The 23887-nt window shown below is 53.7% G+C and overlaps 1 protein-coding gene across 1 annotated transcript in view; it reads right to left on the reverse strand.

The window, feature by feature from the left end:
* Positions 1-8020: 8020 nt before the first annotated feature.
* LOC147096256 (butyrophilin subfamily 1 member A1-like) overlaps positions 8021-23887 on the reverse strand; it is a 56928-nt gene continuing 41061 nt past the window's right edge. The window contains exons 7-8 of the mRNA XM_085975112.1: positions 22565-22591; positions 8021-8616 (exon numbers count right to left, since the gene is read on the reverse strand). Of these exons, the coding sequence (XP_085831238.1) occupies positions 8084-8616; positions 22565-22591 (560 nt within the window). The 3' untranslated portion in view covers positions 8021-8083. The remainder of the gene's footprint in view (positions 8617-22564; positions 22592-23887) is intronic.

Genomic DNA, 23887 nt, shown 5'->3' on the forward strand with positions numbered 1-23887 from the left:
CGCCAGGTGACCAATGCCCTTTTCAGAAGGAGACGTCAGTTCATCTCCTTCTCCATGGCCCTTGTCAAGCAGCAACAGCGTGCAATGGGCTTTGCAGCATTAGCGGGCTTCCCCATGGTGCAGGGCGCCATTGACTGCACGCATGTGGCTTTGCGGGCACCTCTAGAGAATGCCGAGGATTACCGCAACCGGAAGGGCTACCATTCGCTCAACGTGCAGTTGGTGTGTGACCACAGGCAGCTCATCCTAGCTGTCAATGCCCGCTTTCCAGGCAGCAGCCACGATGCCTTCATCCTGCACCAGACTTCTGTGGCAGACATGTTCCAGGCCCAGCCTCACCCATGAGGATGGCTTCTCGGGGACAAAGGCTATCCTTTGTGCACATGGCTGATGACCCCGCTCCGTGCGCCCAGCACCCCTGCTGAAGAGGGATACAATGACAGCCATCAAGCAACCAGGAACATCATTGAGCAAACAATCGGCGTCCTGAAGCAACGGTTCCGCTGTCTGGATCGTTCCGGAGAAGCCCTACAATATTCGCCTGAGCGAGTCTCCCATTTCGTGGTCGTGTGCTGCATGCTGCACAACCTGGCTATCCGCAGGACTCAGCCACTGCCACCAGAGATTGGAGGACCACCTGAGGAGGAGGAGGAGGAGGACCAGCACAGGAGGGAGGCAGAAAGTGCAAGGGCCGCCCGTCGGCGGCTTATTGAACGTCGGTTCTAGGCCTCCTCTCAGGGAATGGCTTGTGCCAATATCACCAGATGAATGTAGCCGCTCCACAAGCCCTCAGCCGAGCAGGGCAACCAGGACTTGCAAAATAAAGCATGGACAGTGCGATTTAAGAACATTTATTACTTGGAAACCTCTGCCCTTCCCACATTACAAACTAATGGAGAGAAGCCCCCTCAAAAAACACAAAACGACCAGTCTCGGCCTTTGAATGTGAAACAAAACATTTGGCCACAACTTCTACTTTTTGGCCTGCGAGGGTGATGCCTTTCGCATCTGTGACTGGCCCCTGCCCGCCCTGCAGCTCCTCCTCAATGGGACCCCAGTGGCTGCAGCAAGGCTGGGGGAAGGCTTCTGAGGGTCACATAGCGAGACGGCAGATGCCCTTGGGGGTCGGCCTGGACCAGGTCTGGCCCTGGAGGGGCCGGCTGCTGACTGGTGCAACTCTGCTTGTGCGGCAGCACTCTGTCCAGCGGCTGGTGGCAGCTGCAACGGAGGAGTGGCAGTGTCGGCTGCAGGAATGCTGCCAACCTGACAGATCACAGGTACTCCCTGGTCACCTGAGACAGTGGCACTCGCACGGGCCAGCACTGCAGCATGCGCAGCAATCTGCTGAAGCACAGACTGCTGGGCTGCTGCGGCGCGGCGAGTGCCCTGGCGATGCCTGGCCGATCCAGCGAGGGTGGCAGCAGTTAGTGCCCGTGTGGCCCTGGTCTGTGTCCGCATGACACCAGCCAGTGAATGGACGGCACGACTGAGCACTTGGCTAGAAGCCGCCTGTGCTGCCCCGAATTCCTGCACACTCCTTGACAGCGACTCTATGGAGTCAGGCATCCTTGCCACTGCAGCCATGAGCTCAGTGTGCCTGCGCTCAGCCTGGGCGGCCATTTCCTCTAGGAGCCGCACCTCCTCTGCGCTCACCGTCGCAGGACTGGAGGCCGCACTCACCCTCCGGGGAGAAGTCCGCCGAGCTTCCCCACCCCTCCCGCGTTGCTGCAGGCCGCTGGGCCCCGGAGCTTCACTCTCCTGCGACCCTTCCCCCCGGCTCCCCTCCAGGGAAGACGTGTCCCCATCATCGCCACGGGCTGCCTCGGCTGAGGGTGGCACTGATGGGCCGGCTTCCTCTTCCTCCTCCTCGAATTCTGAATCACTGACAGTGGCAGCTTGAGGGCCCGCCTCCTCACCTGGCGATTGACCATCTGAAAGCAGGGAGGCACAAGAGTTGCTTTAGAGTGAGGACAGGGCGGCAGCGAGGGAGGCATGAGTGCTGCCATGCACTGCATTGGTCGGACAGTGGCAAAGGATGCTGTTCTGAGGCGCAAGTGGAAAGAGAGAGGTCAAAAAGGTGATGCCCTTACCATTGGGGCCCAGAACAGGGTCGGCATCTCCACTGGCGACAGGGCCAATCAGCCGGCCTGCCATAATGCGCTCCAAACGCTGGTCGAGGTCGGAGAGCTGTTTGAGGTCAGGACGGCCTCCCCCGGTCTCACGCTGCTTCCTCCGGTTGTGCGCCACCTTGGCCTGCAAGAGAAAGGACGGCCTCTAAGTACAGTGTGAAGCCCTGATCTTGTCTGCACTGCCTCCCATGGTGGACTAGCCCCAACAGTGTGAAGCCCTGATCTTGGCTGCACTGCCTCCCATGGTGGACTAGCCCTGACAGTGTGAAGCCCTGATCTTGGCTGCACTGCCTCCCATGGTGGACTAGCCCTGACAGTGTGAAGCCCTGATCTTGGCTGCACTGCCTCCCATGGTCGAATAGCTTGTACAGTGTGTAAAGTGCTGAATGTGCAAGTGATTTTCATGACAGTCCCATAGCTGCTGGATGAGGGCTGGCCATTAGGGCTTTCCGGTCCCTTTGCCCATAAACTGAGGTGCACATGCAGGGATGAGGAGGACACTGGAAAGGGTACTCACCCTGACAACCCGAGTGAGGTCATTGAACTTTTTCCGGCATTGCACAGGAGTCCTGGCAACCACGCTGTTGGAGGTCACCCTGTTTGACACCTCCCTCCAGGCTTTTCGATAGGCGCTGGGCAGCGGCCTCCTGCCACCTTCAGGGAACAGAACATGGCGCCTGCGCTCCACTGCACCAACCAGCACCCTCAGGTCACCGTCGCTGAAGCGCTGCGCTCTCTCCCTGGCCTCCTCCATAGTCCTGGGCGTTGCACAGATGAAGCAGAAGTGGTCAGGCCTTGCTTCAGGGCTGTAGTGTGCAGGGCGTGGCAGGCAAACAAATCCACCCTCCCCCTTTAAGAGCTGTCTGCCGTCAATCTGCAACTCGCCACACCTGCGCTGCGCCTGCCCTCGGGGGTATCGCCCCGGGCCGCCGGCTTAGCGCCTAATGATAGTCGTGCATCGCCTGTTTTAGCGCAGCAGCAACCTCTTGGGTCGATGCCACTGAATATCGGCGAAGGTGGCGCGAACTTGCGCCGGGCACAAAACTTTAGCGGCCGCCCAGCTGTAGCGCCCCAAACGTGGCTATACTGAATTTCTAGGCCATGATCATCTGCAATATGCAATGTGCATGTAACCTTGGCATCACATCTCTGACTCTTTCCTTTACTCCCCCACAGGACCATCGCAAACACCCGTCGCCACTAGCCAGGAGGAACAGCCTGAGCATCCAGACTCCTCAGAGGAAGCTGGAAACCTCTGAGGGCGCAGCGTCAGCAGAATTCAGCGCACCCAGCACCAGCGCAGACACTCACACCTCGGTGGAACCTTCGGGACATAAGAGTAGTGTTGTCACCTGGTGTATCACAGCTCACAAATGAGCATCAGCAGATTGTGGAGACAGGGACAGCAGTGGAGAGTTCTAGTTGGAGGGCGCAGGACTCTGCCAGCTCGGCTCAGCTGCATGTCGACCCTCTGCCTCTGGGTCCATCCATAAGATCAGCGGTGCTGGAACTCCAGGAACAGATGCAGGAGTCTCCAGCAGGTTTTGTCTCCAGGGTCGCTGCGAGTGTGGAGCGAATGGAGGAGTCCATAGCGAACATGAGCAGAGTCTTTGTGGAGTCATTGGCGCATGAACGCATCACCATGGAAAGGATGGCAACCTCCATGGAGGTGATAAGCACCAGAGTGCAGAAAACATGGTGAGTGTTCAGAATAGAATGACATCTCTGGAGGAGCGATGGTCATCTATTGAACAGAGAAACCAGACCTTCATGGAAGTCCTTCTGAGTAGGACTGCCAGTGCAGATACGGGTCCCCATGGCCCCCCTGATGTGCAGCAAGGTGCTCTCAAGCCACTTGCAAGCGCTGAGGGGGACCTGACCCATGAGAGGGAAGTTGGTGGCAGACATCAAGGAAGTCGGGGCTCCTCTCCAAGCGCTCACACTTCCATGCCACTGCAGAGCCCTCGGTCAGAGCCACACCAGAGTCCACACCCAACTGAGATCGGCGTTTCAACCCCTGCACAGCCGCAGGAGCAGCAGACTGTTGCCAAGCCCTCACAGGTTCGCAACCCCAGAGGTTGCCCGCCAAAGGTGTCGAGACAGGAGCAGCAGGAAAGTGAGCAAGGGGCCTCCACATCTGCTGAAGCCACAGGGGAAGCATCACGTAGGAGCATGCGTAAGAGAAAGATACTGCACAAATAGTCACAAGGGTAGTCACTTGGGTGAAATTTGATGTTTTATGTGAAAAAGCCATCAGATGAATAATGTAAATAAAAAATCTGATGGCTACTGCTGTATTGTGGCGTGTGTAATTTCGCGAATGGGACTTTCACACTGAGGGCTTAGGATTACTTGCAATTGTCAGTATGGTGGTCAAATTGCTAGGAATCCACTGGTTCTTGGCCATTGTCGATGCTCAGGTAAGAAGCTGCGAGGCAAAAGTGCTTGATTGGCTAGGCTAAGCAAATCTGGCCAAGATGAGTGCGTTCCTTGCATCCCGGGCAGCAATGTTCTCACGTACTGCTGCCGCTGGTTGATGGGCCTCTGCAAGATGTTTGTTTTCGCTCTCCTCCTCCCCCTCCTCCTCATCTGAGGCGGATATATGAGGAGCCACTTGGTCCTCAGGAATCTGCAAGCCACGACGCTGTGCCATGTTGTGAAGTGCACAGCAAACCACAACACTTCTGGAGACCCTGGCTGCTGAGTACTGCAGGGCTCCATCTGATCTATCCAGGCATCTGAAGCGCATCTTCAGCAAACTGATGGTTTGCTCGATTATGGCTCTGGCGGACATGTGGCTGGAGTTGTAGCTCTCCTCAGCTTCGTTGGATGGGCTCCTCAACGGCGTCATTAGCCACGTCCTCAGGGGATAGCCCTTGTCTCCAAGCAGCCATCCGTTAAGTTGGTCTGGCGGACTGAATAGCGGAGGCACACTAGACTGGCACAGTATGAAGGAGTCATGGCAACTGCCAGGGTACTTGGCACAAACATGCAAAATTTCCTTCTTGTGGTCACACACCAGCTGAACATTAAGGGAGTGGAAGCCCTTGCGGTTGACAAAAATACCTGGATTGCGATGGGGTGCCTTAAGGGCCACATGTGTGCAGTCAACGACACCCTGAACCCTTGGAAAGCCTGCCAGATTAGCTAATCCAACCTCACGCGCCATGACACTTGCTTGATCCTTGGTGAAATGGATGTGATTGTGCGCAATGGCAAAGAGGGCATCGGTTACCTGCGTGATGCAAGTGTGTGCGACTGCCTGGGAGATGCCGCTGATGTCTGCTGCTGATCCCTGGAATGAGCCGGAGGCAAAAAAGTTGAGTGCGGTGGTGACTTTGATGGCCACTGGCAAGGGTTGTCCACCTGGTCCTCTGGCCTGCAGGTCTTGTTGCAGCATTGCGCAGATGTCACCCACTACCTCTCGCGAAAGTCAGAGCCGCCTTTGGCACTGCTGCTCAGACATGTTGAGGTAGCTGACCCTGTGTCTGTAGACCCTGTTTGGGGGGTATCTCCTGCGCCGACGGGCTTCCATGCACTGGCCCCTTCTGGCCTGTGCAGCTTCAGGTGAGTGAGCAGCAGCTTGGCGCTCCTGCTGGTGCTGTTGGTGCTGCTGTTGTTCCTGGTTCTGCTGGTGCCGCGGCTGGTCTTCGTCCTCATCTAATGTCCAGAAGGGAAGGAAATAAATGGCTCCCATACTTCTGGTATATGAGGAAGCGCTCAGTGAAGGTGACGAGAGGGGTTTCCCAGGAGGTCACACTGGAGATGGGTGTCAGGCTCCAAACTTCCACAGCTGTGGTTATGTCTTCCAAAAGTTCCCCCAGACCTGAGACAACAAAGTCCTGCCACCTGCAAATGATGGCTGATCAAATCTCCTCTTCAATGTTTGAGCTGCAGCTGATAGTCAGCAATCCAATTGTGCTCCCGCCAGGTTTCACCGTCGTGTTTCACACCAGGCGTGTTTCACGTGGGAAAAGGGTTAAAATCACAAAGGCCTTTCAAAATGGCATTATAGAGGCAATTCAGTGCTTGTTAAGGGCCTTAACGGCCTATCCCGCCTCTTGGAGGCGGGACGGAGACGGGACCATTAGACACAAATTAATGAAAATTGCTTGGAGGCGGGACGGTGTCGGGGGTCGGGCCCGCCCGCCAGTTTTTGCAATTTTAACCCCCACACGCCTCCAATCCCACCTCCACGGCCCAATGAAAATCCTGCCCAAAGAGTCTGCAAAGGGATATAGATAGACTAAGTGAGTGGGCAGTAAGGTGGCATAATGTAGGGCAATGTGAGGTTATTCAATTTGGTAGGAAGAATAGAAAAAACGATTATTTTTTAAATGGTGAGAAACTTTCAAATGTTGGTGTACAGAATTTGGGTGTCCTCGTACAAGAAACACAGGAAGTTAGCATGCAGGTACAGCAAGCAATAAGGAAGGCAAATGGCATGTTGGCCTTTATTGGGATGAGAGGGCTGTCCTATGATGAGAGATTGTGTAGAATGGGCCGATACTCTCTGGAGTTTAGAAGAATGAGAGGTGATCTCATTGAAACATACAAGATTCTGAAGGGGATTGACAGGGTAGATGCTGAGGGGATGTTTCCCCTGGCTGGAGTGTCTAGAACTAGGGGGCATAGTCTCAGGATAAGGGGTCGGCCATTTAAGACTGAGATGAGGAGGAATGATGAGGGAAAGCAAATTGTGTGGAGTACGCAAAGAATCTCCAAAGCAATATAGATAGGCTAAGTGAGTGGGCAAAAATCTGGCAGATGGAGTTTAGTGTGGGAAAATGCGAGGTTATCCACTTTGGTAGAAAAATAAAAAAGCAAATTATTATTTAAATGGGGAGAGATTACAAAATGCTGAGGTACAGAGGGATCTGGGGGTCCTTGTACATGAATCACAAAAAGTTAACATGCAGGTACAGCAAGTAATTAGAGAAGCAAATGGAGTGTTGGCCTTTATTGCAAAGGGAATGGAGTATAAAAGTAGGGAAGTCCTGTTACAACTGTACAGGGCATTGGTGAGACCACACCTGGAGTACTGCGTACAGTTTTGGTCTCCTTATTTAAGGAAGGATATGCTTGCATTGGAGGCAGTTCAGAGAAGGTTCACGAGATGAAGGGGTTGTCTGATGAGGAAAGGTTGAGCAGGTTGGGCCGATACTCATTGGCGTTTAGAAGAATGAGAGGGGATCTTATTGAAACATATAAGATTCTGAAGGGGCTTGACAGGGTAGATGCAGAGAGGATGTTTCTCCTCGTGGTGGAATCTAGAACTAGGGGGCATAATTTCAGAATAAGGGGGCACCCATTTAAAACAGAAATGAGGAGGAATTTCTTCTCTCAGAGGGTTGTGAATCTTTGGAATTCTCTTCCCCAGAGAGCTGTGGAGGCTGGGTCATTGAATATATTTAAGGTGGAGATAGACAGATCTTTGAAAGGTAAATGAGTCAAGGGTTACGGGGAGCGGGCAGGGAAGTGGAGTTGAGGCCAAGATCAGGTCAGCCATGATCTTACTGAATGGTGGAGCAGGCTCGAGGGGCCAAATGACCTCCTCCTGCTCCTATATCTTATGTTCTTATGAACTTCTTCACTCTTTGGAATTCTCTGCCCCAGAGGGCTGTGAATCATGAGTCTTTGAGTATATTCAAGGCTGAGATAGATAGATTTTTGGACTCTAGGGGAATCAAGGGATATGGAGATCAGGCAGGAAAGTGGAATTGAGGTCGATGATCAGCCATGATCTTATTGAATGGCGGAGCAGGCTCGAGGGGCCGTATGACCTACTCCTGCTCTTATCTCTTATGTTCTTAGTTTGTTGGCAGCAGTCGTGTCAATTTGGAAATTACATTTTCTAACACCGACCCCTGATCTTTGCTACTGACCCTAATCGCGCGGGGTCAAGTCATTGTTATGTCCTGGATGATGCGGGCTGGCCTGAGGCCCCGCCCCTTTTACAGAAACTGATCGGAAACGGAGCAGATTCTCAGACACCTGTTCACATCCCAAGTATAGAAGAAAGGATAAAGTTTCTCTGTGAATTTATTCCCAGTGAAGGTGTGGAGATGGGACTTGGTGTCCACACTGTAAAATGAAACAGTCCCGGACTCATAACAGAGATAAACTCCCACCTTCCCGGGGATCGGACCGGCGGGGAGAGAGGATTGAGGGGAGGAGTTTACATTAAACCAATACCCAAACCGCTCGATGGTCCAGAATCCAGTCTCCGGGCTCAGTCTGACCGCTCTCGTCCTCTCCACAGACTCTGCGGCTACTCCCAGGCTCCAGCCCCGATTCCTCGCCACCTCCACCTCCCAGCAATGTCTCCCCGATGTGAAACCCTTCAATCCCAGCACACAGTACCAGAATGTAAACTTCTTCTTGGTGTCAGGGAGATTCCTCCGGGTCCCGATCAGTCGCACACTCTTCAGATCCTCAGCGACCTTGAGCCGTGGATTTGCTGTTTCCACATCCAGGGTCACAGAGACTGGGAGAAAAAGCAGTGAATTAGAGAGATTCACCGGGGATTAAAGAGCGACTCACTGGCGATCGTGAGCCAGTGTCGCTCGGGGTCGGGGGGGAGAGAGTCGCTCGGGGTCGGGGGGGAGAGAGTCGGTCGGGGTCGGGGGGGAGAGAGTCGGTCGGGGGAGAGAGAGTCGGTCGGGGGAGAGAGAGTCGGTCGGGGTCGGGGGAGAGTGTCGGTCGGGGTCGGGGGGGAGAGAGTCGGTCGGGGTCGGGGGAGAGAGAGTCGCTCGGGGTCGGGGGAGAGAGAGTCGCTCGGGGGAGAGAGAGTCGCTCGGGGGAGAGAGAGTCGGTCGGGGTCGGGGGAGAGAGAGTCGCTCGGGGGAGAGAGAGTCGCTCGGGGGAGAGAGAGTCGCTCGGGGGAGAGAGAGTCGGTCGGGGTCGGGGGGGGAGAGTCGCTCGGGGTCGGGGGGGGGGAGTCGCTCGGGGTCGGGGGGGAGAGTCGCTCGGGGTCGGGGGAGAGAGAGTCGCTCGGGGTCGGGGGGGAGAGAGTCACTCGGGGTCGGTGGGGGAGAGAGTCACTCGGGGTCGGGGGCTCGGGGTCGGGGGAGAGAGAGTCTCGGAGAGAGTCACTCGGGGTCGGGGGGAGAGAGAGTCACTCGGGGTCGGGGGGAGAGAGAGTCACTCGGGGTCGGGGGAGAGAGTCACCGGGTCGGGGGGAGAGAGAGTCACTCGGGGGTCGGGGGGGGAGAGAGAGTCACTCGGGGTCGGGGGGGGAGAGAGAGTCACTCGGGGTCGGGGGGGAGAGAGAGTCACTCGGGGTCGGGGGGAGAGAGAGTCACTCGGGGTCGGGGGGAGAGAGAGTCACTCGGGGTCGGGGGGAGAGAGAGTCACTCGGGGTCGGGGGGAGAGAGAGTCACTCGGGGTCGGGGGGAGAGAGAGTCACTCGGGGTCGGGGGGAGAGAGAGTCACTCGGGGTCGGGGGGAGAGAGAGTCACTCGGGGTCGGGGGGAGAGAGAGTCACTCGGGGTCGGGGGGAGAGAGAGTCACTCGGGGTCGGGGGGAGAGAGAGTCACTCGGGGTCGGGGGGAGAGAGAGTCACTCGGGGTCGGGGGGAGAGAGAGTCACTCGGGGTCGGGGGGAGAGAGAGTCACTCGGGGTCGGGGGGAGAGAGAGTCACTCGGGGTCGGGGGGAGAGAGAGTCACTCGGGGTCGGGGGGAGAGAGAGTCACTCGGGGTCGGGGGGAGAGAGAGTCACTCGGGGTCGGGGGGAGAGAGAGTCACTCGGGGTCGGGGGGAGAGAGAGTCACTCGGGGTCGGGGGGAGAGAGAGTCACTCGGGGTCGGGGGGAGAGAGAGTCACTCGGGGTCGGGGGGAGAGAGAGTCACTCGGGGTCGGGGGGAGAGAGAGTCACTCGGGGTCGGGGGGAGAGAGAGTCACTCGGGGTCGGGGGGAGAGAGAGTCACTCGGGGTCGGGGGGAGAGAGAGTCACTCGGGGTCGGGGGGAGAGAGAGTCACTCGGGGTCGGGGGGAGAGAGAGTCACTCGGGGTCGGGGGGAGAGAGAGTCACTCGGGGTCGGGGGGAGAGAGAGTCACTCGGGGTCGGGGGGAGAGAGAGTCACTCGGGGTCGGGGGGAGAGAGAGTCACTCGGGGTCGGGGGGAGAGAGAGTCACTCGGGGTCGGGGGGAGAGAGAGTCACTCGGGGTCGGGGGGAGAGAGAGTCACTCGGGGTCGGGGGGAGAGAGAGTCACTCGGGGTCGGGGGGAGAGAGAGTCACTCGGGGTCGGGGGGAGAGAGAGTCACTCGGGGTCGGGGGGAGAGAGAGTCACTCGGGGTCGGGGGGAGAGAGAGTCACTCGGGGTCGGGGGGAGAGAGAGTCACTCGGGGTCGGGGGGAGAGAGAGTCACTCGGGGTCGGGGGGAGAGAGAGTCACTCGGGGTCGGGGGGAGAGAGAGTCACTCGGGGTCGGGGGGAGAGAGAGTCACTCGGGGTCGGGGGGAGAGAGAGTCACTCGGGGTCGGGGGGAGAGAGAGTCACTCGGGGTCGGGGGGAGAGAGAGTCACTCGGGGTCGGGGGGAGAGAGAGTCACTCGGGGTCGGGGGGAGAGAGAGTCACTCGGGGTCGGGGGGAGAGAGAGTCACTCGGGGTCGGGGGGAGAGAGAGTCACTCGGGGTCGGGGGGAGAGAGAGTCACTCGGGGTCGGGGGGAGAGAGAGTCACTCGGGGTCGGGGGGAGAGAGAGTCACTCGGGGTCGGGGGGAGAGAGAGTCACTCGGGGTCGGGGGGAGAGAGAGTCACTCGGGGTCGGGGGGAGAGAGAGTCACTCGGGGTCGGGGGGAGAGAGAGTCACTCGGGGTCGGGGGGAGAGAGAGTCACTCGGGGTCGGGGGGAGAGAGAGTCACTCGGGGTCGGGGGGAGAGAGAGTCACTCGGGGTCGGGGGGAGAGAGAGTCACTCGGGGTCGGGGGGAGAGAGAGTCACTCGGGGTCGGGGGGAGAGAGAGTCACTCGGGGTCGGGGGGAGAGAGAGTCACTCGGGGTCGGGGGGAGAGAGAGTCACTCGGGGTCGGGGGGAGAGAGAGTCACTCGGGGTCGGGGGGAGAGAGAGTCACTCGGGGTCGGGGGGAGAGAGAGTCACTCGGGGTCGGGGGGAGAGAGAGTCACTCGGGGTCGGGGGGAGAGAGAGTCACTCGGGGTCGGGGGGAGAGAGAGTCACTCGGGGTCGGGGGGAGAGAGAGTCACTCGGGGTCGGGGGGAGAGAGAGTCACTCGGGGTCGGGGGGAGAGAGAGTCACTCGGGGTCGGGGGGAGAGAGAGTCACTCGGGGTCGGGGGGAGAGAGAGTCACTCGGGGTCGGGGGGAGAGAGAGTCACTCGGGGTCGGGGGGAGAGAGAGTCACTCGGGGTCGGGGGGAGAGAGAGTCACTCGGGGTCGGGGGGAGAGAGAGTCACTCGGGGTCGGGGGGAGAGAGAGTCACTCGGGGTCGGGGGGAGAGAGAGTCACTCGGGGTCGGGGGGAGAGAGAGTCACTCGGGGTCGGGGGGAGAGAGAGTCACTCGGGGTCGGGGGGAGAGAGAGTCACTCGGGGTCGGGGGGAGAGAGAGTCACTCGGGGTCGGGGGGAGAGAGAGTCACTCGGGGTCGGGGGGAGAGAGAGTCACTCGGGGTCGGGGGGAGAGAGAGTCACTCGGGGTCGGGGGGAGAGAGAGTCACTCGGGGTCGGGGGGAGAGAGAGTCACTCGGGGTCGGGGGGAGAGAGAGTCACTCGGGGTCGGGGGGAGAGAGAGTCACTCGGGGTCGGGGGGAGAGAGAGTCACTCGGGGTCGGGGGGAGAGAGAGTCACTCGGGGTCGGGGGGAGAGAGAGTCACTCGGGGTCGGGGGGAGAGAGAGTCACTCGGGGTCGGGGGGAGAGAGAGTCACTCGGGGTCGGGGGGAGAGAGAGTCACTCGGGGTCGGGGGGAGAGAGAGTCACTCGGGGTCGGGGGGAGAGAGAGTCACTCGGGGTCGGGGGGAGAGAGAGTCACTCGGGGTCGGGGGGAGAGAGAGTCACTCGGGGTCGGGGGGAGAGAGAGTCACTCGGGGTCGGGGGGAGAGAGAGTCACTCGGGGTCGGGGGGAGAGAGAGTCACTCGGGGTCGGGGGGAGAGAGAGTCACTCGGGGTCGGGGGGAGAGAGAGTCACTCGGGGTCGGGGGGAGAGAGAGTCACTCGGGGTCGGGGGGAGAGAGAGTCACTCGGGGTCGGGGGGAGAGAGAGTCACTCGGGGTCGGGGGGAGAGAGAGTCACTCGGGGTCGGGGGGAGAGAGAGTCACTCGGGGTCGGGGGGAGAGAGAGTCACTCGGGGTCGGGGGGAGAGAGAGTCACTCGGGGTCGGGGGGAGAGAGAGTCACTCGGGGTCGGGGGGAGAGAGAGTCACTCGGGGTCGGGGGGAGAGAGAGTCACTCGGGGTCGGGGGGAGAGAGAGTCACTCGGGGTCGGGGGGAGAGAGAGTCACTCGGGGTCGGGGGGAGAGAGAGTCACTCGGGGTCGGGGGGAGAGAGAGTCACTCGGGGTCGGGGGGAGAGAGAGTCACTCGGGGTCGGGGGGAGAGAGAGTCACTCGGGGTCGGGGGGAGAGAGAGTCACTCGGGGTCGGGGGGAGAGAGAGTCACTCGGGGTCGGGGGGAGAGAGAGTCACTCGGGGTCGGGGGGAGAGAGAGTCACTCGGGGTCGGGGGGAGAGAGAGTCACTCGGGGTCGGGGGGAGAGAGAGTCACTCGGGGTCGGGGGGAGAGAGAGTCACTCGGGGTCGGGGGGAGAGAGAGTCACTCGGGGTCGGGGGGAGAGAGAGTCACTCGGGGTCGGGGGGAGAGAGAGTCACTCGGGGTCGGGGGGAGAGAGAGTCACTCGGGGTCGGGGGGAGAGAGAGTCACTCGGGGTCGGGGGGAGAGAGAGTCACTCGGGGTCGGGGGGAGAGAGAGTCACTCGGGGTCGGGGGGAGAGAGAGTCACTCGGGGTCGGGGGGAGAGAGAGTCACTCGGGGTCGGGGGGAGAGAGAGTCACTCGGGGTCGGGGGGAGAGAGAGTCACTCGGGGTCGGGGGGAGAGAGAGTCACTCGGGGTCGGGGGGAGAGAGAGTCACTCGGGGTCGGGGGGAGAGAAAGTCACTCGGGGTCGGGGGGAGAGAGAGTCACTCGGGGTCGGGGGGAGAGAGAGTCACTCGGGGTCGGGGGGAGAGAAAGTCACTCGGGGTCGGGGGGGAGAGAAAGTCACTCGGGGTCGGGGGGGAGAGAGAGTCACTCGGGGTCGGGGGGAGAGAGCCACTGGGGGTCGGGGGGAGAGAGCCACTGGGGGTCGGGGGGAGAGAGCCACTGGGGGTCGGGGGGAGAGAGCCACTGGGGGTCGGGGGGAGAGAGCCACTGGGGGTCGGGGGGAGAGAGCCACTGGGGGTCGGGGGGAGAGAGCCACTGGGGGTCGGGGGGAGAGAGCCACTGGGGGTCGGGGGGAGAGAGCCACTGGGGGTCGGGGGGAGAGAGCCACTGGGGGTCGGGGGGAGAGAGCCACTGGGGGTCGGGGGGAGAGAGCCACTGGGGGTCGGGGGGAGAGAGCCACTGGGGGTCGGGGGGAGAGAGCCACTGGGGGTCGGGGGGAGAGAGCCACTGGGGGTCGGGGGGAGAGAGCCACTGGGGGTCGGGGGGAGAGAGCCACTGGGGGTCGGGGGGAGAGAGCCACTGGGGGTCGGGGGGAGAGAGCCACTGGGGGTCGGGGGGAGAGAGCCACTGGGGGTCGGGGGGAGAGAGCCACTGGGGGTCGGGGGGAGAGAGCCACTGGGGGTCGGGGGGAGAGAGCCACTGGGGGTCGGGGGGAGAGAGCCACTGGGGGTCGGGGGGAGAGAGTCCTTGTACATGAATCACAAAAAGTTAGCATGCAGGTACAGCGAGTAATTAGGAAGGCAAATGGAATGTTGGCCTTTTTTGCAAAGGGAATGGAGCATAAAAGTAAGGAAATCCTGCTACAACTGTACAGGGCATTGGTGAGACCACACCTGGAGTACTGCATACAGTTTTGGTCTCCTTATTTAAGGAAGGATATACTTGCATTGGAGGCAGTTCAGAGAAGGTTCACGAGATGAAGGGGTTGTCTTATGAGGAACGGTTGAGCAGGTTGGGCCTATACTCATTGGAGTTTAGAAGAGTGAGAGGGGATCTTATTGAAACATATAAGGTTCTGAAGGGGCTTGACAGGGTAGATGCAGAGAGGATGTTTCACCTCATGGGGGAATCTCAAACTAGATCATTTCAAAATAAGGGGGCACCCTTTTAAATCAGAAATGAGGAGGAATTTTTCCTCCCAGAGGGTCGTGAATCTTTGGAATTCTCTTCCCCAGAGAGCTGTGGATGCTGGGTCATTGAATATATTTCAGGTGGAGATAGACAGATTTTTGAATGGTAAGGGAGTCAAGGGTTATGGGGAGCGGGCAGGGAAGTGGAGTTGAGGCCAAGATCAGATCAGCCATGATCTTATTGAATGACGGAGCAGGCTCGAGGGGCCAAATGACCTACTGCTGCTCCTATGTCTTATATTCTTATGTACTCTCTGCTTTCTGTCTTGAAGCCAACTAGTTATCCATTCTGCTAGTTGTCCACTGACTTTGCATGCTCTGACCTTATTCATTAGTCTATTATGTAATACCTTATCAAAGGCATTTTGAAAGTCTAGATGAATTATATCTACTGCATTACTCGTCTATTTTCTCTGTTACCTCTGCAAAAGAATTCCATGAGGTTGGTCAAGCAAGACTTTCCCTTTTGAAATCCATGCTGACTATTCATTATTATATTTCTGGTTTCTAGAGGTTCTATTTTCTACTTTAGAAGGGATTCCTTTATTTTTCCTACCACCGATGTTAAGCGGACTGGTCTACAGTTCTCTGGACATGTTCGCTCTCCCTTCTTAAATATAGGTATTACATTAGCTATCCGCCAGTCCTCTGGCACTACACCTTGTTCTAATGAATTATTAAATATGTGTAGTAATGCCTCTGCTATCTCTTCCCTAGATTCTTTTAAAATGCACGGATGGAATCCGTTCAGACCAGGAATATTATCCTCTTTGAGTTTGATTAGTTTATTTAATATTTCTCCTTTTTTTATTTTAAATGCAGTTCTCTCATTTCTAACATCATCATTCGATGTCCACCTGTTCTGTTTCCCTGGTAAATACTGAAGCAAAGTAATTATTTAATATTTCTGCCATCTCTCTATCGCTGCCTGTGATATTATCCTGTCCATCCCTTAGTGACCCTATTCCCATCCTGACTTTCCTTTTCTTATTTACAAGCCCGTAAAATATTTTACTATTTTGTTTTATTGACCTTGATGATTTAATTTCATAGTTCCTTTTTGCCTTTCATATTATTTCAAGTTCTCTCCTAATCTCTTCATATTCTCTCTTGTCATGCTTTCCCCTGCTGTCCATGTACTTAGTGTATGCCTCTTTCCTTAGCCTTAATTTTCCCTCATGTCTTTATTCATCCATGGTGTGACTTTAAGGCCTAGAAATTCGGTTTTGGCGCAGCGAGGGCTTTAGCGCCGGAAGTTAGTGCCGGCGCTAAGTCCCCCTGCGCGTGCCAAAAATTCAGTAGCGCCGCGCCCAAACGGCTGCTGGCACTACTGAGGGGTCTCAGCGCCTCAAAACTGGCGCCACGCGCCGCATTGCGGCGCTATTCCGGCGCTGCGGCGCCCGCTGCGGTGCGGCAGGCTCGGGAAGTGCAGGCCTCCTCCTTCCGTTAAGGAGGAGCTGCCTGCACCCGGCCGCGGCCCGCGATAATCTTTTTAAAAATGAGCCCGGCACCTCGGACAAGTGCCGGGCTTGCTTCTGTTCCGGGGGGGCGGGGGGGGGGGAAGTCCGGGGAGGGAGCTGCGGCCAGGCGGCCGGCGGGAAAGCGGCCGGCCGCCGCGGGGCCTTTAATGCGCCGGCGCAAAGTTCTGGAAGGCACCTCTGCCAGAACGTTGCTTGCGGCTGCCACGGGCGAGGCGGCCGCAACTCAATTTCCGAGTTCGGGCGGGTTACCATGGCAACCGGGACGCTGCGCACACCGATGACGTCATCGGTGCCGGCGCAGCGCTACCGGCCTAACGCCGATTTAGGGCCCCTGTCAATTTCAAAACTGGCCATAACTTCGCCGCTAGGCCCTCTAGCGCCTCAAAAGTGGCGCTAAGGCCAGTGAATTTCTAGGCCAAAGTGTTTAGCTTGTTCTTGTTTATTAGCAGAATATATTTTTCCCCAGACACTGTTGAACACCATTTTAAATATTTCCTACTGCTGTTCTACATCATTGTTTGCCAATATTTGTGTCCATTTTATTTTCCCAAGATCAGGTGATGTGTTGCGGCTGCAATATGTGGGAGCTGGTGGACACCATTGATGCTCACGGTGATCACATTTGCAGTAAGTGTTGGCTGCTCGAGGAACTCCGGCTCCGTGTTGAAGAGCTGGAGTCCGAGCTTCAAACACTGAGACACATCAGGGAGGGGGAGAGTTACCTGGACTCTGTGTATCAGGAGGTAGTCACACCAATTAGATTAATTAATTCAGATGTAGTCCGTGGCCAGGGTCAGGATGGTGTGACTAGAAGTGAGGCAGGTACGGGGATCCAGGAGGTAGTGTTGGAGGAGCCGCAGCCCTTGCACTTGTCCAACAGGTTCGAGGCTCTTACTCCCTGTGAGGATGGGAACAGGGACTGCGGGGAGGATGAGCAACCTGACCACAGCACCGTGGAGCAGGGGGCCATTCAAGTGGGGGGGGGGAGTTAAAAGAAATGTTGTAGTGGTAGGGGATAGTATCGTTAGGGGGATAGATAGAGTTCTTTGCAGCCGAGAGCGACAGTCCCGAAGGCTGTGTTGCCTGCCCGGTGCCAGGGTTAAGGACATCTCCTCTGGACTGGAGAGAAACTTGGAGTGGGAGGGGGAGGATCCAGTTGTCGTGGTCCATGTTGGTACCAACGACATAGATAGGACAAGGAAGGAGGTTCTGCTGAGGGAGTTTGAGCAGCTAGGGGCCAAATTAAAAAGCAGAACCACAAGGGTAATAATCTCTGGATTATTACCTGAGCCACGAGCGAATTTGGCTAGGACAAATAAAATTAGAGAGTTAAATGCGTGGCTCAAAGACTGGTGTGGGAGAAATGGGTTTTGCTTCCTGGGACACTGGCACCAGTACTGGGGCAGGAGGGAGCTGTTCCGTTGGGACGGGCTTCACTTGGCCAGTGCTGGGACTAGAGTCCTGGCGGATCATATAACTAGGGCTGTAGAGAGGGCTTTAAACTAACTAGTGGGGGGGAGGTTCCTAGAGAGCAAATAATAAAAATGACAACAGAGAAGGTCATAGACTTAGGTAGCAGTGGGGAAATTAAAAACCAGAGCGTGTCAGGAAGGGGCAGAAGGTATGGAGTAAAAGGTAAAGTAATAAAAAGGGCAAAAGCAGGAACTAAGTGTCACAAAACATATTTGAAAGCTCTCTATCTGAATGCACATAGCATTCATAACAAAATAGACAAGTTAAAGGCACAAATAACTACATATGGGTATGATCTTGTGGCCATTACAGAAACATGGCTGCAGGGTGACAATGCCTGGGAATTAAACATACCAGGTTATTTAACGGTCAGGAAGGACAGGCAGGAAGGAAGGAGAGGTGGGGTGGCTATGTTAATGAAGGAAGGAATCACTGTAATAGAGAGAAATGATATTGGGTCAAAAGATCAGGATAATGAAACAGTTTGGGTGGAGGTAAGGAATAATAAGGGGAAAAAAACACTAGTGGGCGTAGTCTATAGGCCTCCGAACAGTGGCAACTCTGTTGGACGGAGCATCAATCAGGAAATAGTTGAGGCTTGTAATAAGGGAGCATCTATAATTATGGGGGATTTTAACTATCATATTAATTGGACAAATCAAATTGGGCAGGGCTGCCTTGAGGATGAGTTCATTGAGTGTATTAGGGATGGGTTTCTTGAGCAGTATGTAACTGAACCGACCAGGGGGCAAGCAACCTTAGATCTGGTCCTGTGTAACGAGACGGGATTAATTAAAAATGTCCTAGTAAAGGATCCCCTTGGAATGAGTGACCATAACATGGTTGAATTCCATATTCAGTTAGAGGGTGAGAAGGTTGGATCTCAAACAAGCGTGCTAAGCTTGAATAAAGGAGGCTATGAAGGCATGAGAGCGGAATTGAGTAGAGTGGATTGGGAAAATAGATTAAAGGGTAAGACGATACATGATCAGTGGTGTACATTTAAGGAGTTATTTTACAACTTCCAAAAAATATATATTCCACTGAGAAGAAAAGGGTGTAAAAGAAAAGACAGCCATCCGTGGCTAAGTAAAGAAATTAAGGATAGTATTCGACTAAAAACAAGGGCATATAAGGTAGCCAAATCTAGTGGGAGGATAGAGGATTGGGAAAACTTTAAAAGACAGCAAAAAATAACAAAAAGATTGATTAAGAAAGGGAAGATAGATTATGAAAATAAATTAGCAAAAAATATAAAAACAGATAGTAAGAGTTTTTATAGTTATATAAAAAGAAAAAAAGGGTGGCTAAAGTAAATGTTGGTCCCTTAGAGGATGAGACCGGGAAATTAATGGTGGGAAATATGGAGATGGCAAAAACACTGAATGAATATTTTACATCAGTCTTTACAGTAGAAGACACTAAGAATATCCCAACACTGGACAAACAGGGGGCTAAAGGGGGGGGAGGAGCTAAACACGATCAAAATCACTAAGGAAGTGGCACTCGGTAAAATAATGGGACTCAAGGCGGATAAATCACCTGGACCTGATGGCTTACATCCTAGGGTCTTGAGGGAAGTGGCGGTAGGGATTGTGGATGCATTGGTAATAATTTTCCAAAACTCCCTGGACTCGGCAAAGGTCCCGGCAGACTGGAAAACTGCTAATGTAACACCCTTATTTAAAAAGGGCAGTAGACAGAAGGCTGGAAACTATAGACCGGTTAGCCTAACATCTGTGGTAGGTAAAATTTTGGAGTCCATTATTAAGGAGACAGTAACAGGACATTTGGATAATCATAATTTAATAGGACAAAGTCAGCATGGTTTTATGAAGGGGAAGTCATGTTTGACAAATTTGCTGGAGTTCTTTGAGGAAGTAACATATAGGGTGGATAAAGGGGAACCAGTGGACGTAGTGTATTTAGACTTCCAAAAGGCATTTGACAAGGTGCCACACAAAAGATTATTGCTTAAGATAAAAAATCACGGGATTGGGGGTAATATTCTGGCATGGATAGAGGATTGGCTATCTAACAGAAGGCAGAGAGTTGGGATAAATGGTTCATTCTCAGACTGGCAATCAGTAATTAGTGGTGTTCCGCAGGGGTCAGTGCTGGGTCCCCAACTCTTTACAATCTATATTAACGATTTGGAGGAGGGGACCGAGTGTAACATATCAAAGTTTGCAGATGATACTAAGATGGGAGGGAAAGTAGTGAGTGAGGAGGACATAAAAAACCTGCAAGGGGACATAGACAGGCTAAGTAAGTGGGCAGAGATTTGGCAGATGGAATACAATACTGGAAAGTGTGAGGTTATGCACTTTGGCAGGAAAAATCGTGGAGCAAGTTATTATCTTAATGGCAAGAAACTGGAAAGTACTGAAGTACAAAGGGATCTGGGGGTCCTGGTGCACAAAACTCAAAAGGTTAGTATGCAGGTGCAGCAAGTGATTAAGAAGGCCAATGGAATGTTGGCTTTCATTGCTAGGGGGATAGAATATAAAAATAGGGAGGTATTGCTTCAGTTGCACAAGGTATTGGTGAGACCGCACCTGGAATACTGCGTACAGTTTTGGTGTCCATACTTAAGAAAGGACATACTTGCTCTCGAGTCAGTACAAAGAAGGTTCACTCGGTTAATCCCGGGGATGAGGGGATGGACATATGAGGAGAGGTTGAGTAGATTGGGACTCTACTCATTGGAGTTCAGAAGAATGAGAGGCGATCTTATTGAAAGATATAAGATTGTGAAGGGGTTGGATCGGGTGGATGCGGGGAAGGTGTTCCCGATGATGGGTGAAACTAGAACTAGGGGGCATAGTCTTAGAATAAGGGGCTGCTCTTTCAAAACTGAGATGAGGAGGAACTACTTCACTCAGAGGGTGGTAGGTCCATGGAATATGCTGCCCCAAAAAGCTGCAGAAGCTACATCATTACATAAATTTAAAACAGAAATAGACAGTTTCCTAGAAGTGAAAGGAATTAAGGGTTACGGGGAGCGGGCAGGAATTTGGACATGAGTCTAGGTTCGGATCGGTCATGGCCCTGTGGGTAGCGGAGCGGGCCCAGGGGCCGTGTAGCCTGATCCTGCTCCTATTTCGTGCGTCTAATTCTGTTAGATTCAGGAGATGGTTCTGTGATAGTGGATTGGCGGTTAGGATCAGATCAGCCATGATCTTATTGAATGGCGGAGCAGGCTCGAGGGGCCGATTGGCCTACTCCTGTTCCTATTTCTTATGTTCTTATGTTATGTTCTTATTCTCAGCCCCGCAAAATTGGCTTTTCTCCAATCTATTACCCTGGTTTTCATCATACTTATGTCTTTCTCAATTATTATCTTAAAGCGTATTATATGATGGTCACTATTGCCTAGATGTTCCCCTACTTTTACTTCTTTTATCTGCTCTGGTTCATTCCCCATTACTAGATCCAACAGTGAATCCTCCCTTGTTGGGCTTCTTACATATTGGGTTAGAAAGGAGTCCTGTACATTGTAGGAACTCCATTCCCTTATCCCCTTTACCTACCTCTTCTGGCCAATTAATATCAGGGTCGTTGAAATCCCCCATGATTATTATTCTATGTTTTTTACTAATTTCCGTAATTTGTTTGCATATTTCTTCCTCCACTTCCCTTCCACTATTAGGTTGTCTGTAAACTACCCTTATTAGTGTGATTGATCTTTTCTTATATTTTATCTCTATCCACATGGATTCTATTTTTGTCTTGCTGATTGCGGATAGCCATGTCACTTTTTTTTACTGCCATTATGTTATCTTTAATAAGAACAGCTACTCCACCTCCCCTTTTCTCCTCTCTATCTTCTCTAAATATGTTATACCCTGCAAATGTTTTATTCCCGGTCCTGATTTTTCCATAGCCATGTCTCAGTAATCTCTACTATCTGGTTCCTTGCAACATATTATTGCCTCCAGTTCCCCTGTTTAATTGTGGACACTGTGTGCATTGCTGCACAGACAGTTTAACTCATTTTTAATAGCAGTTCCTCTCACTTTATTGTTAACCATCTTTTTACACTCCTGTTCTATAACTCTATTTATTCCCTGGCCATCAATGTCCTCCCTTACTTTATTCTTTCCTATGCTCTCCTTTTCTCTTTTGCTTATATTTAGGCTGGTTTCATTTTTTGTAGATCCCTCCCCCCGTTTTACTAATTTAAAGCCTTTGCCACCTCCCTGTTCACCTCCTTGTCCCATCCCATTTCAGGTGGAGGCCGTCCCATCGGTACAGCTCCTTCCTGTCCCAGTACTGGTGCCAGTGTCCCATGAAAAGCAACCCCTCTTTCCCACACTAGCCCTTTAGCCACAATTTGACATCTGCCCCTGCACCCACCTATTGTGGATAGCAGTCCAGGAGACCACTCGGGCCACAACTGCTCTTGCAATTCCAGAGGATGCAGCCGAGCCCTGGCTGGGCCTGCCCAATGGAGAATGAGAGTCCCCCACAATGAGCAGGTTAGCACAACTCTTGCTATTAGCTGCAACAGATGCATTCCCCTCTGTGGCGAAGTACAGCCCTCCACACAACAAGCGGGCATGAAGTGCATTGGAACGTTTCCCAATCCGAGCAGGTGATGTTCACCTTCTGACCAGAACTGGGAAAAATATCAAGCAACCTCGGGTCTGATTCTGGATCGATCAGCACTAACTGTCCCTCCCAGCACATCAACCCACCCATTGACCACAAAGGGCAATGACCCCAACTAACATGACCACTGGCTGTGCAGGGCGTCCTGCCCCACTCCCACACTCAACTAATCCCCAGAAACCAAGACCAACAAGTTGCCTCAACCTCTTGACCTAATCATATCAAGAAAGCTGGATGTATTAATGCACTCATCCCATAAGCATTGCGCAATCAAAATGTACCTGGGGTACAATGGCTTTACAAATGTGTATACCGAAATATTCAATGGCTTCCTAAAATACACACATAAATGTGTGCCTAAATGTACAATAGTCTCAAAATATACACATGAATGTGGTACCTTTTATGTCCGTATGAAAAACATCTTCCAGCTGGAATAAAGCAGCTCCATTCGGAAAATAAATGTTTGTTCAGGAGATGCAGTCGGATGAGCTCTTGCAGCATTGACTTTAAAGTGTTCAGAAACTGTGCTTCCATTTTTATTATAAATTAGGGGACAGTTTTATTGAATTGTATAACAGTTCTGTACTCACCATAATCTATTTCCACGTCGTCGTAACCTGCACAAAACAAAAATATTTCACATCTTACACTTCTTGCTGACTGTCAGTTAAAACTGTCAACTGTATCTTCACAGATTGGGAACAAGGAACAAGGAATCCCCTCACTCAGTCTACACCATCACTGCTGGGTTAGAATCCAGTGATCAACAATACAGATCAAATGTTCTGTTCATCTCAAAATAATCATCCCATTAAATTCAATGAAAAGACTGAGCTGCAGATTGAAAACTGAGACTGGAATATTGGGAACACCAAGAAAACAAAGGAAATAATCGTGGACTTCAGGAAGTCCAAAGGCGGAAGTCACACCCCCATCCACATCAATGGGGCGGAGGTGGAAAGGGTGGCCAGCTTTAAGTTCCTCGGAGTCCACATCACGGAAGACCTCTCCTGGTCCCTCAACACCTCCTCGCTGGTGAAGAAGGCCCAGCAGCGCCTATATTTCTTGAGGAGGCTGAAGGGATGTAATCTGTCACCCCCGATCCTCTCTAACTTCTACCGCTGCACTATAGAGAGCATCCTGACAAACTGTATCACGGTATGGTACGGCAGCTGTAGCTCCCATGACCGGAAAGCCCTGCAGCGGGTAGTCAAAACTGCCCAACGCATTACCGGCACCCGGCTACCGACCATAGAACATATATATCAGAAACGCTGCCTACGGAGGGCACGGTCCATCATCAAAGACCCTACCCACCCCAGCCACAGTCTGTTCACCCTCCTACCATCTGGAAGACGCTACAGATGCATTCGCACCCGTACGACCAGATTTAGGAACAGCTTCTTTCCCAGGGCTGTCATCCTACTGAACTCCACAAATAAACACTAAAGCCTGCACATCTGCCGATGCACTTTATTATGGTCATATTTATGCTAATATATATGTACAAATGTATGTTGAAATGTTTAAGTGTCCTAATCCAAATTGTACACTCTCGGGAGCCGCAAGCCTACATTTCGTTGTACTGCACTTGTGCACTAACAATGACAATAAAAGTTGATTTGATTTGATTGGGAAGGGTTTACAGCATTTACATCTCATGTGAGCAGCCCACGATTATTACATTCCAACTCTGCGCCAATCACACGTTGGGAGATGAAAGCCAGACAGCTGAACCCAACCGTAATGTTGCCGTCACTTCCACCTGTTTCTAGCATGTTTTAAAGCAGTTCCTCGTGACAACATGCAGCCTGGACTGACAGTCAAATGGAGGCTGCAGTGAGTGGCCTCTTTTTCTATTTTTGAACGGGTAACTGAGGAAGGAAGAGAAAATTGAGTGGGAGGGTCCCATT

Source organism: Somniosus microcephalus, unplaced genomic scaffold, assembly GCF_052327205.1.
Source record: "Somniosus microcephalus isolate GS21.2 unplaced genomic scaffold, FLI_Smic_1.0 unresolved_chr1, whole genome shotgun sequence".
NCBI classification, from domain to species: domain Eukaryota; kingdom Metazoa; phylum Chordata; class Chondrichthyes; order Squaliformes; family Somniosidae; genus Somniosus; species Somniosus microcephalus.